The sequence below is a fragment of the Canis lupus genome, chromosome 26 (assembly GCF_003254725.2).
Source record: "Canis lupus dingo isolate Sandy chromosome 26, ASM325472v2, whole genome shotgun sequence".
Classification (NCBI taxonomy): domain Eukaryota; kingdom Metazoa; phylum Chordata; class Mammalia; order Carnivora; family Canidae; genus Canis; species Canis lupus.
This window is the reverse complement of record NC_064268.1, coordinates 17,796,455-17,809,386: the sequence shown is the minus strand read 5'-3', so window position 1 is coordinate 17,809,386 and position 12,932 is coordinate 17,796,455. Positions and strand designations below refer to the sequence as shown.

Below are 12,932 nucleotides of genomic sequence, written 5' to 3'. Positions count from 1 at the left end.
CGGGACGTTTGTCACGGGGATGTGTTACAAGTTCGGGCTGAGAAAATTACTCGGTGAAAAATGCACATTAACAATAGCCAGGAGATATCAGTTAAGGGAAACTAGGTTGAGAAATGAGACAGCAGAATCTATTAACGTGTGACATTGTTCTCGGCGGCCCAGGTCATGATTAAAACGGCTGTCAAGGGGCGGTGGAGGGGGAGTCGCGGGGCCCCCCACCCAGGACCCACACCTTGGTGCAGACTCCTTGAGACAAGAGGCTTCCCCTCCCCGAGCCGGCTTTATCCCCCGCAGGGTAGTGCCTGTTCCGGGGCTGCTGTGAGGTCTGGAGGGGCATGAAGTCTGTGGTGTCCCCAGATTGTGGCCCAGCACAGGGCAGGCCGTCCCCACTGCTGGCCGGCATGATGATTACGTGCGGTTCTCTCTGACACACCGCCCAACCACCACCTGCTCTCTGCAAGGGTACTAAACACGTCCTGAGAACCCAGCCTGGGCTAGGGGTAGGCAGGCGAGGCACTTTACTGGGTGCCAGTGTCGGGGAGTGCCCAAACCCCCGGGAATCAAGGTAAATACAATTTTCATGCAGTATTTTTTTAAAAAATCAAAATTATGCAAAAGACTTAGGATCAATGAGGAATCACCAATTTTTTTTAAAGTCATCTCTATGCTCAACATGGGGCTTGAACTTACAACCCCATGATCAAAAGTCACAGGCTCCTCCAACTGAGCCAGCCACGTGCCCTGAGGCATCACAATTTTACGTAAAAGCAGCTCACTTTTTTTTTTTTTCACTGTTTCTTTCCCAACCCTGCACTTGTGTGCAAGGGGGACTATCCCTTGTGAGCGTAGACAGATTGGGCAACACGGGCTTTGTACTTAGTTGTGTGTTTTTACTGTGGAGCTTGGTGTTAATGTTTCAGGCACGGGAGGGATTCTGGTGAGCGCACACAGGGGTGTGCATCTTCCTTTTGCTTCTGGCTCCACAGCGGCTTTGTACGGCACTGCAGAGCAGCGAACGTTTCACACCAGTCCGTCCCTGGGTGCCCAGAGTAGGCCGCTTCTGTGTTTCCTGGGCTGGCCACACAGGAGGCCCCTCCAGAGCTGCGACGCCTGCCCTGCACCTGGCCCGTTTCTGGGGGCATGTCTGCCGGCCAAAGCGAGGAGGCTGAGGCAGGGCCTGGGAACGTGGAGTGAACTTCAGGCCCGCCCCAGCCCGTCCCAGCAAGGGCTTGTGGAGCCAGGATTTGGCAACAGGCCAGCTGCTTTGTTTCGAAGCCTCACTTGATGCTTCTCTGGTCCTTTGTAGGGTGTCTGACCGTGGCTAGGAAGGAGGGTGGAGTTGTCGTTTCAGCATATACGTCTTGCTCCTTCCAGGAAGATCTGGAGGAGGAGGGGCAGAACGGAGTGGAGCGGGCGCCAGTAAGCTCCTGAGCAAGCTGCCCCCTGGGCCAGCCTGCGCGTCGGAAGGGCAGCTCGTCACCTCAGTCTCTCCTGAAGTGTGGGTGCTTTCAACGCTTTGGGCCCTGCTCACCAGCTCTGAGCACCTGCTGTGTACCTGAGCTGGCGCTGACCGCTGGGCGGGGCTGGGGAGGCCCCGGAGGGACCTCACCTTCGCCCACTCTTGGCTTGGGAAACCCCGGGGACCCAGCAGGATCAGTCAGGGGCACCTGTTCCTGCAGCAAAACTAACAGACACGGTGGTAAGAATGAGAGCCACAGCAGGCTCTGATTGTTTTACCGTCCACGGACCGGCTGGCAAGGCGGCAGCCAGAGTGACACGGCTCCCGGGCCGAGCAGGGGCTCGCTGAGGGAATGACTGCTGAACTGAGTTCACCAGGCGGCTCGGCCCCAGCACTTCGCAAGAGCCTGCCCTTTTGGAGTCATTTCCTGCAATTAGCAGCGTGCAGCCTTCACATTCTCCGGGCCGCCTCCTTGCCCTGCATAAATATCCCCTTTCCAAGGACACAGCTGGCACTGGCAGTGTCGTTTTCGTGGTTGGGGGTGGGGAGTGGTGACAAGAGAAATAAAATACAGCGGAGGCACGGATCTGAGAGGCCTAAACTAGCAGACAGAAGTCCTCCTCTGAGCGATGCTGTCCCTCTCCCCTCAGCACCCCTAGGGAGGGAGGCTCCCCTCCAGGAGGGGGCTCTCTGGGCTGTACTCCCACCATGCACCCCAGCTGTCCATCCCCTACAGAGGTGGGGCTGGTGGCTCCAAGCGGCCCGAACCTCCAAATCCTGTCTCCCTTCACCTTTATAAATGTGACATTTAAATCCCCCTTGGCACAGCTAAATCACAATTACCTGTCCAAGGGCCTCTGGCACCGTTCCAAATCCTCATGGCACCTGAGCTGGTAGCAGCAGGGCTCTCTCAACACACGCACACGCATGCACGCACGTGTGCACACAGCTCAAGCTTTTCCCACTTTTATTTTTTTCTACGTGGCTCTTCCTTGCAGCAGTCACTTTACCTTCTTTTTCTGCAGTACTGAACTCATTCATTCCCACCCAGGAGAGCCTAGGGGAGTGGGCAGGAGTCTCGTCCAGCGCCCCTGGCGGAGATCTGCAGGGATCAGGACAGGAAGGACAAAGTTTTCACCTCCGAGGGGGCTGCACATCTCCCCTTCTGCACTACTTCCAAGTGCCGCAGGCTCAGGCCGACGGGTCATTTTTCTTGTATATTTTTTCCTGATTCCCCTCTTTCATGGCCACATATCTGGCTAATGTGAAGAGATAGTCGCTGAGTCTGGAAGGGCAGAGAGAAGCAAACGGGAGGATTTGAAATGAGAGGTCAATGCTAACCAGGTCCTTCCCATATTAGCCTTCAAGGAGGAAATATAAATCACCAGCCCTAGGAGCATCAGGCGGGATGGCGGGTGCTCAGCCAACTTGGCCTTGATGGATGGCCCTCCAGGCCAGCTTCTGTGACTCTAGTGCCAGGGCTGGGGTGGTTCCTGCCAGTCAGGCCCCTCCCCAGGCTGGTTTCTGCACCTTCCAGGGACCAGGATGGAGACACCCCAAATGGAGACATCCAGCCTGCCCTTAGGGAGCCTGCAGTGAGTTCAGGAAGCCACCCACCTCTCAACTGTCCCCCACTTTTCCTTGTCACCACCCTCCTCCACCTCTCCTGGCCCCAATCCTATTCTGAGGCCAGTGCCATGCCCAGTCTGGCTGGAACCTTCCCTGACCCACACCCTCCCCGGGATCGAGCCTCCCCAGCAATGCCTGGCTGTCTCTCTGGAGGCAGGGGTTGGAGGGAGCAGTACAAGAGATTCTGCTCTTGGTGTCTCTTGCTCCTGGGGGTGGTGGTGGTGACATACTTGTTTCTCATCTGCTCAGTGAGGCCTTCCTTGCTGAGGAAATGAACTGGCTCAACCCACACAACACTCAGAGACCATATGTTCCCCAAAGGTCACTGCTGTGATGATGATTGGAAGCTTCCTCGCTCCTCTGGGGCCCACCCACCTCCCAGGAAGAACGGAGCTGGTCAGGTCACATCCCAGTGGGAGGAGCAACCACAGTGAGGGGCCAGACCCTGACTGTGAAGTCTCTGGACACCCAGGACAGCTCTCAGGGGCCCCTGGGTTCTCAGCCTGCCCTTGGGCCCTGACCTGGCCCACACTGGAACTGCATGAGCCAAGGCTGGAACAGAATCCACTGAAGCCCTCCCTGGGCCAGTCCAGCTCAGAGGGCACTGAACTGGCTTGGCCTGGCCATTTCTTCTCAGTTCACATAGCCCCGGGGATTTGCAGGGAAGGGCTGAGAGATTCCTGCCTGAGCTCCCTGGTCCTGAAAGTGGGGTCCCTAGCTATACATTGTCCCTTTGTTCTGTTTTGTGTTGTTGGTTTTTATAGTAGGTCTCCCAGTGAGACCTTTACCTCCCCAGGGACAGAGATGGTACCTGCCTTGTTCTCAGCAGCAACCCTGTGGCCAGCACAGCACCTGGGACATCGCAGGTCCTCAGAGGATATGAGAGGAATGAAGAAGTGTGTGGGGCCCCAGGCCTGTGGTTACTTCCCACAAGGGGCCTCATTTTTCAAAGGTGTGAGACCCTCTGAACCCCAGCTAAGTACCTGTTTAAGAACTTGGCCACATTAGCGTCGGTCTCACCCATCTGGACAAGCGGCACCACGCTGGAAGATGAAACAACGTAGGTCTCTCGTACGTTACGGGATTGATGTCCCGGGGCCCCCCCGGGCTGCTTTCACAGCAGCACCTCCAGAGCTCAGCAGCAGCCTCCCAGGTGTCCTCGCCAGTCTGGGTACAGACAGTCCCACACGGTGGCCTACTTTCTGTTGAGCACCAGCGATGTGGTGGGTCCTTCCTAGGGCCCTCACACCTACCACGTGTGTCACCTCTGCCACAGAACTCTGGCGAGGAGGTACGCTCCCCCAAACCAGGGCTCTGGGCTCGTGGCCCCTGCCACAGGGGTTTTTTCATCCCATAGGCACACCTCCATCTCCCTGCCTGGGGTACTCAGGACCCTTCCTCCACTCGACTGACCCCACTGCTGGGCCTTTGGGTTTTTTGCTATGATGAGCATTGCTGAGGCGGATGGTTTTGTACAAATGACTGTTTCTTCTTTTGAGGCTGGAGCTCTGTTACCCATGATCCATTTGGGGACCATAGGGGCCCAAGAGCGTTTCATGAGAGGTGAGACCTTCATGATGTAGGGCTGTGGACAGAGCTCAGGTTTGGACCAGATGGACCTGGGCTCAAATCTGGACTCTGCTTAGGACCAGCTGGGGGACCGCCCTGGCCATGATGTCACCTCTCTGCGCTCCAATATCCTGACTCCTGTGTCCTGGGTGCTGTTACCAACTCTCTGCCAAGGTTATTGTGAGGCCTCGATGAAATGATGCACAGAAGTGCCCAGCATAGCCCTGCCTACTGTGTCAGGGTGGTGCTTTACTTCCATTTCTCTGGAAAGCTGGGTGCCAGCTGGCCTAGGAGTGGTACGAATGGACACTTTGCAGGGAGCTCTTTTAAAGTTTCTCTGAAAAGCCCGTGGTAGCTTTTGGGGGCCCCTCCTCTCCCTGACTCAGTCAAGGGTGTGGGCACAGCGCTGGGCTGCTCTGTTCACAGCTACCCCCCTGGGCCCCCCAGAGCCATGTGGGCTCCTCTGGGCCCTTCTCTACTCTATGGCCTAAAACCCATCAATGGCTTCCTGTTGCTCTCAGGGGATGGTGCAGACTCCTCTGCACCTACAAGGCTCTGCTGGCCTCTGGCCTCATCGTGCCCCACATTCCCTCTCACTCTGGATCCCGACATCCGGCCTCCTTTGTGTCTATTCAGTACGGATGTTGCCTCTGCCCCTGCTGTGCCCTCGCCCTGCACACCATTCCCCCTGCCCCCACTCCTTCCACTCCTGGCTGACACAGTGTGCCTGGGAGAGGCCCTCCTGTGCCCACTGCACCACCCCTGGTGTGGGGTTCTCCCCTCACCTCAGCCCGGCTGCCACTGCCCCACTTACATTAACCCCCAGGAACAAGGAGTCTCACCCGGATCCTCTTGACTTTCATACCACACGAGTATAGAATTATAAATAACCAGCTAAACCTGCCAAGGCCCCCTCCTCTCACTCCTACCCTGTTCACCTGTAACCTCTTGTTTCTCCGGAAGCTCAGATCTTGATGTGGTGACATCATCTGTCACTCATCTGCCCCTGGATCACTGACTCCCTTCCGTTCTGCAGGGCTCTGAGGACAGAGCCTGGTATGGTGACGGTGGCAGCTGAAGTCCGTCAGTGGGCAGCTGGATGGCACAGAGCTGACCCCCCAGGCCTGCCTGCTACTGACCCGCCCCACCCCCCCCACCCTCACCCTCTCCCTCGGCCCCCTTACCGTCTCTCTGCTCGGCGGCACACAGCCCGACAGAAGTGCAGTGCACAGCTGCTCTTGCCCCCTGACTGTAGAAAGTGGGTATTGGCTGGAGTGGGGTGGGGGGAAGGAGGGAAGCGTGGGGGTGCAGGTGTGTCCAGGGCAGACAGGGAGCCCCTTGGACAGCTGGACCAACAGATACATAGGGCCCTGCCCCCCCCCCAAATGGGCAGCATTATGCTTCGAGGGGGCCCTGCACACCTGCTGTGTGACCCCCCCGAAGCCAAAGCAAGCAGGGGTGGGGAGAGGCTGGTAAGGGTCTGGAGGGCACTTGGGAGGCTGGTGGACACCTCTTGTTGCTGGCAAAAATTAAAAAGGGGACTTATTCAATGCCTCTGTGTTTCTGTGAATACACTTGGCCTGTAGCCATCCCCTGGTTGAGACCACTTGGTACCTACCGGCAGAATAAAAGCCGTGAGTGGTGGGAGCTGGTTGGAATATTTGTCAATCCACTGCTCCAGCTCCAGATGGGCCCTGCCTCAAATGTAGCATGTCCTGAGGAGTTGAGAAGCAGAAGGACACAGCCATGAGTTCCACCGTCCGCCAGACCAAGGAAACCACCCTATGTCTTTTGCCCAGATGCTCTGCAAACCACTCCCACTGGCTCAGGAAGTCCTTCCTTCTTGAGGTCTAAGGGCCAGGCTGCCAGGGGTCCCAGGTGACACCCAGGACAGAGCCCCACCCCCTCAGGCCGAGGCCCCTCCAGGGCCCTCTAACACACGCCATAGGTTCAGAGAGAAGATTACTTAAGTGAGCCTCCCTGGCCGAAGAGTGCGGTGTCGCCAGGGCAGAGCCGACGTCCTGCAGCGAGCACTGGATCTGGGGAAGCAAGAGAAGGTGAGAATGAAGATCCATTCCCAGCGGGCCAAGCAGAGATGACCTGACTGCATATGCAGAGGTGCCTCCTGACACCAGCAAGACGAGCAGGGGCTGACCTGATGGGGATTATCTGAAACTTTCCATTAGCCGGCATTTGAAGGCTAACGAATTTTAAAAAGTCCTTCCGAACCTTCTGCATCCGAACCTTGGATGGTGGTTCTGAGCATCCCTAGGTCCCTTGGGAACACCTGGGGTACACAATGAGCAACAATGGGCCCACTGATAGCCCAGTGATGAGTACCTTCACTCTGTCCTCATCTCCCTTTTGCTTGGACCCTGTGACCCCTTTTCTCCAAACTGATGGCTTTGGTTTATCTGACCTGTAACAGCTGGGCCAAGTCACCAAATGTGATAGTGCTTTCTGAACTATAAAGGACAAGTATCTGAGAATGTGGTCAGCCCCCATGTGACTAATGGCCCACAGGAGCCTGTGCCAGGGACACCTTCAAACACTGCCCCTGACTTTGTGCCTTGCCAAAGTCCACTTGAGCTGTATGGGGGGCTGTGGGGTGGGCGGAGGTCCGTGACACCTGCTAAGACCACCCCTATGACAGCAGGCCAGGAGCGGGACATAGGGGATGAGATCAGACACTGCCTGCCCGCAGTGGACTGGAACCCTCCTTGGGCTGCCACTTGGGTGAGTTTCTTGAGCACCTGGTGTCTCTGGGGCTTCTGGTGAGAGGCAGAACAACAATACTTACTACCCCACTGGTTGGCCAACTGCAGCGTTTACCCCCAGGACAGGAGGGAGCTGGCACCAGTTTGGGAATCGGATCGCAGTTTTGCTGATTCCCAGCCGGGGAGCCTGGGGCAAGTGGCCCTTTCAGAGTCTCTGTGTTGCCCACGCAATGTGGACGTTAACCTCCAGCTTACGGGCTTCTGTGGGGAGAGCAGTGTGTGGGCTGCCCGGCACTCTTCCATAGGCCCTGCAAGCAGGCCCTGGTGGGACTCCCAGGTGAAGAAGCCACAGTCTGCACCCTCAGGGGGCCCAGGTCAGTGGGGAGACAGATGGATCAGACATGTGACACCCTCTGTGGTGCCTGCTGTCAGATACGGAAGGGCAGGAGCTGTGGAGACCAGCAGGGGTGCCTAACCCAGCTAGAGGCCGGGTAGCCAGCCAAGGCCCCAGAACAGGTGATGTTGAAGCTGTGACCCAGAGTACAGAGGCCTAAAGCACAGGTAGGTTCGTCACATCACTGCCAGCCTTTTCCCTCTGCAAACTCTGCTCAGAGATGAGCACGACGTCTAGAAATAACCACGGTGGATGTGAACAATTTTCCATCATGAGGCTGCAAACCAGCCTCCAGTGCACAGAAGGTGCCTCATTCACAGAACGTTCCAGCAACTGAAGCCTCCTGTCCTTCTGCAGCCCCCTCATGGCCCTCTGTCTGCTCCTGTGCATTCTAGGGCAGTGTGCTTGCCTCCACTGTTGAAGTGCTGTCCATGGCTTGGAGCCTCCATGCTTCCTAAGGAGCAGAACACGGAGACTAACGGCCATAAATTCCCCCGGCTGAGGGCTAGGTGACACAGGCCTTCCCGGCTTTCTCCACCTCCAGGCTGCCTATGTCCGGGACCAAGGCATTCTCTGCCGTAGGGGCACCCCTATGCCTGCCAGGAAGTTAGCTGCCTCCCTGGCCTCTACCAACTAGATGCCAGTGACGCCCCACCTCCACTGGGGGACAGAATCGCTCTGGATCAAATCCACTGCTTTACACGTCCCCCTCCCGGTGCTGTCCTCAGTACTCCCGGTGCTGTCCTCAGCACTGGGAGGGAGGATGATCTGCATCCCCATTTCACAGGTGGAGAAACTGAGGCTCCCAGAGAAAGAGTGATGAGCCCCAGGTGGCAGAGAGAGGAAGACATGGTCAGACGGCAGACCCAGGCATGGCCACCCGGCCGCACAGATGAATATCCCAACGTGAGGCGACACATTGCTACTCACTTTCTGAAGCTCTTCAGCAAAGGGGTGGCCTTTTTCTGTGATGAATTCCAAAGCAAATCTATGAGGAAAAAGAAAAGAATGTGCCTCTAATATAACGTCCCTGGACCCTGCCTTACATAAGGCAGCAAGTTCTCAGGTGGTAGGTCCCCTAGCTAACATAGCTCTAACACACACACTGTTACCTTTCTTGCTGACAGGAAGAACGTCATAAACTTTCATTTGGGTGGGGGGTGTCTGTTGCTCAAATGCCTTTTTCTATACTCGTTACTCGTCCAATGAACACTTCCCTTTTCAGGGCCTACTCTGGCCCGATCTAGGCAACCCAGTGTGAGCACATGTAACACAGGCTCTGTTTAGCAGGAGATGGAGATGTGCACCGGGTATCACAGGACTCAATGTGAAGTCGCAAACTATCCTTAGTGCTCCGGAGGGAAGGGCCAGAGTCCTAGTCCTGGGAACCTTGGCCTTGGCTGGGGTTCAGGGAGGGCTTCCTGGAAGAAGCAGTGTTGGAGGTGGGACTTTGAAGGCTGAGTAGGAGTTCCCTGGGAAGGCAGGTGGGACGAGAAACGTTAAGCACCCCAGGCACAGGAAGGACCCCAGCTTCTGCCTCTCTCCAAACTCTGCTCCCTCTCTCTGTACTATTCAGGGCCTGGCAGGTGCATTCGCAGGGTTCCTTGAGGAAAGGTCGGTGAAGGGACTATGAACAGGGTGTGGGAAGTTATGGAAACTGACAACAGATGGCGAAGATAAGCAAAAATAGGGGTTTGAAGAGGCAAGGGAGGGTCAACGGCGCTACCGACCCAGGAGAGCTGGATTCTCAGTGGGGCCACCGCCAGGAGCCATGCAGCTGGCTGCATGAGAGTCACTGGGGAATGGGGGACAGAATGCTCCCACACCTGTCCCCATCACCGTCCCATCTCCTGCTGGTGCCTCCCACTGGCTGGACCCACCTGGAAGCCAGAGGGAGAGGGGACTGGGTGTGTGTGTGTGTGTGTGTGTGTGTGTGTGTGTCAAAGGGTCACCACGTGATGAAGGTCACCTCCTGGGCACACCAGCAAAGACAAGGGAGAATGGCCTCAAAGGGCCTATGAAGAACTCCCAGTGCACCTTCTTAGCCCATCCTACAGTCAGGACTAAACAGACAAACGTGTCTGTCATCTAGTGTGGGTCTCCCCCTTCGGATGGCAGGGAACGAGTCTGTAGGCCAGTCTGCCTTGAGCACAGCAGTATCCTCCTGCCTGGCACAAAGCAGGCACTCAGGGGCAACCTCACTGAGGGCATCCACATGACGCGGGCCACGTGTGGGCCCCCACCACCTGTAGGAGCCCCTCTGAGGTCTGTCTGCCCCCCAACCGCAGCCCCCTTGGACTGTGCACTCTGCGAAGCCTGTGGGCTGAGGTGCTCTGCTTAGTGGTGCCTGGCACATGGAGATGTTCGCTCACTATCTGACAAAGAGTCCACAGCTTGGTGTCCCCGATCTCCTGCCCACAAAGATGGGGGGGGGTAGCTTGCCGATGGGCTAATTCTAAACAGCTGATGCTAGAATGCACCTTCATTTCCCCCTGCCCACTTTACCTTGTTCTGCCCCCGACCCCTACCTTCACACACACACCCACAAGTCGGCCTTCTCTACTCTGCTGCCAGGACCTCTGCACCTGTCATTCATTATCTGCCCTGAGTATCTCACCTAGTCAGATGCAGCATTAGAAGCCGCGGCCATGCACGCGCACCTGAAGGGTGGGGGAGCCAGGGATGGAGGGGTGAGGCAGCTTCGTGTGGCGTGGGACAGATGCCAGGCAGGAGCAGGCGGTGCTGGGAGGCAAAGGTGCCCTGCAGCCCGGGAGCCTTGTGGCACTGACCCCATGTGCCTGTGCTGCCATGCTGAGGCACGCTCATCGAGGGTTGGCAGCCCCCCGGGGACCAGCCAGCACTCTCAAGAGCTCCACGTGAATTACACTGATGCCAATTCAAACCCAACCTCGAGGCCAATGCTGTCTGCCTTACCCAATAGCTGAACTTAATTCATCTGTAGTTCCCACGGCTTCAAACACTTGGTCATCTTTAGGTCTCCTTTCTCCAGTGAAAGTGCTAGAAAACCCTGTGAAAAAATGTTTAGCCACCCAAATTAAGATTTTTTGGTGGTCCTGATATGCTCTTTTTAAAAAACTTTCCACCTGACATATAACAGGAAAGTGCTCAAACCATAAACATACAAGTTGGGGGCGCTTGGTGGCTCAGTCAGTCACTTAAGTGTCTGCCTTCAGCTCAGGTCATGATGTCCAGGGATTGAGCCCTGCGTGGGGCTCCCTGCTCAGCGGGGAGCCTGCTTCTCCCTCTCCCTCTCTCCCTACTCATGCTCTTTCTCTCTCTCTCAAATAAATAAATAAAATCTTAAAAAAAAATAAATGTACAAGTTGATGAATTGCTACTACCTGAACACACCTCTGTGACCAGCACCCAGATCAAGAAATAGAATATGCTCAGCACCCCTGAAGCCCCCATACAACCCCCTTCAGTTGCAATCCTAAGGGTAACCACTATCCTCACTTCTCTCCCGGTATCTTTGGCATCTTTTAAATATCACACCCCACTTGATGATATTTAGTGAGATCCATTACATAATTTTTAATGATTGTGAATGATTTCGCAGAACTTTAAAATAGCGTTAAAAAGGTGGTTAATCTTTTTTTTTGCATGTTTCACCTGCCCCCCTACCTTTGTCTCCTGTTTTGGTGTATATCTTGGGGATCCTGGGTGTCTTTGAGGAAGACTGTGGCCTGATGAGAAACAGACATCAAGATGTGGTGAGTGGGGATGGCTTGCCCAGGGCGACACCTCCCTCAGTGGGTCACAGCTTGCTGCTTATGGCCTGAGGCGGCACTTACCCCTCCTCTGCTTGGATCTCTGTTGACATCATTCCCCTCCTTTCTTCCTAGTTAAGTCCTCTGTGGACAAGCTCTGTGTCTTGCCCGTATATGTATCTGCAGAGTAGCTCATGCTTAATAAACATGGAAAGAGTTTATTGACCCCTTTCCATAACCTCTGCACTGTTCTAACTGGATTGCTGGCATTCATCTCCTGGAATCATCTCTGGAATCTTCCCACAGCCCCAGAAGGTGGGAACTACCTACGACGTTCATTTTACTATTGAGAAAACTGGAGCTCATGGGATGACTTGCCTTCCCAGGTCACCCAGGAAGGAAACCATAAGGTTGGGATTCATGCCCAAGACTACCTTACTTCACCCAAACTCTCTTACTTCCACGCTGACTTGTACCAGCCCAAACTCTTGGCCTCTAGTCCGCCACGCCAGGGCTTCTTGCAGAGAAGGCAATCTGGGCCACTTCCATCCTATGAAGCTCCAAGTAGACCCAGGAATGAAGAACTGCCACAACAGGGTCGGGTTCCGGCATTTTCAAGTAGCAAGGGAACACCTTGAATACGGGCTTCAACACTAAAACGTGGCATCACAAGCTCATTGGAAACGTCCTGTCACTGGATCTATGACGTACACTGACCCAGTTACTCATTCATGCTACTCTGCAGGTCCTGAGGCCCAGGAATGGGGGTGCAAGCTTCAAGGTCTACGATGACGGCCTCTCCGGATCGCTGTTGGCGCGCCTCTGAGTCTTGAGGTATGAGGTGCCTCGGAGGCAGGTCAAACTCTGAATGGAGACCCCACCTGAGCGTGAGGCCGGGCAAGGAGGCCTAACTGGCCCCCGTGGATGTGCCTGCCCTGCCTGATGATGAGGGCCGAGGTTCCTTCTCATTTGTACAAAGAAACCTCGGTGTCTGGCCTCCACGGCGCCCACGTGGCCGCGGTGACGTCACGACCAAGAGCGGTTCTCACAGCGGTGTGACGTCACCACGGCGACGACACCGCAATCCACGGCAGGTGTCCAGGTACCCTCCCAGCCAGGCACTCACCCGTCCCCGTCTTCCACGCCCTGGGAGCGGCGGCTCTGGAAACGGGGACACAGTAGCCCACGGGCGCCGACGCCCCCGCGCAGGCCCACGCGGCCTCCCAGGCCCCACACAGCCATGCGCGCGGCTGCTCGTCGGGGGCTGACCCAGCCAGGCTCCCGTTCCGGCACCGCGGGCGACTCCACCTACCGCTGGCCGCGCCACCGTTCCGCCGCCGTTTTCTATTGGCTCGCGGCTCTCGACCCGGGGCGGGACAAGCCCAGGGGCTTGCTTCCCATTGGCTTGCGGCAGGGGCGGGGAACCCCGTGAC

General features: G+C 56.2%; 1 protein-coding gene across 1 annotated transcript; it reads right to left on the bottom strand.

The window, feature by feature from the left end:
* Positions 1-2,409: 2,409 nt before the first annotated feature.
* Positions 2,410-12,815, bottom strand: MMAB (metabolism of cobalamin associated B). Its single transcript, XM_025474275.3, is given in 10 exon segments — positions 2,410-2,744; positions 4,072-4,131; positions 5,842-5,906; positions 6,276-6,346; positions 6,349-6,372; positions 6,624-6,696; positions 8,699-8,756; positions 10,703-10,796; positions 11,414-11,475; positions 12,626-12,815. Coding segments are annotated over 10 exon segments (717 nt in total). The 5' UTR covers positions 12,742-12,815; the 3' UTR covers positions 2,410-2,650.
* Positions 12,816-12,932: the final 117 nt, after the last annotated feature.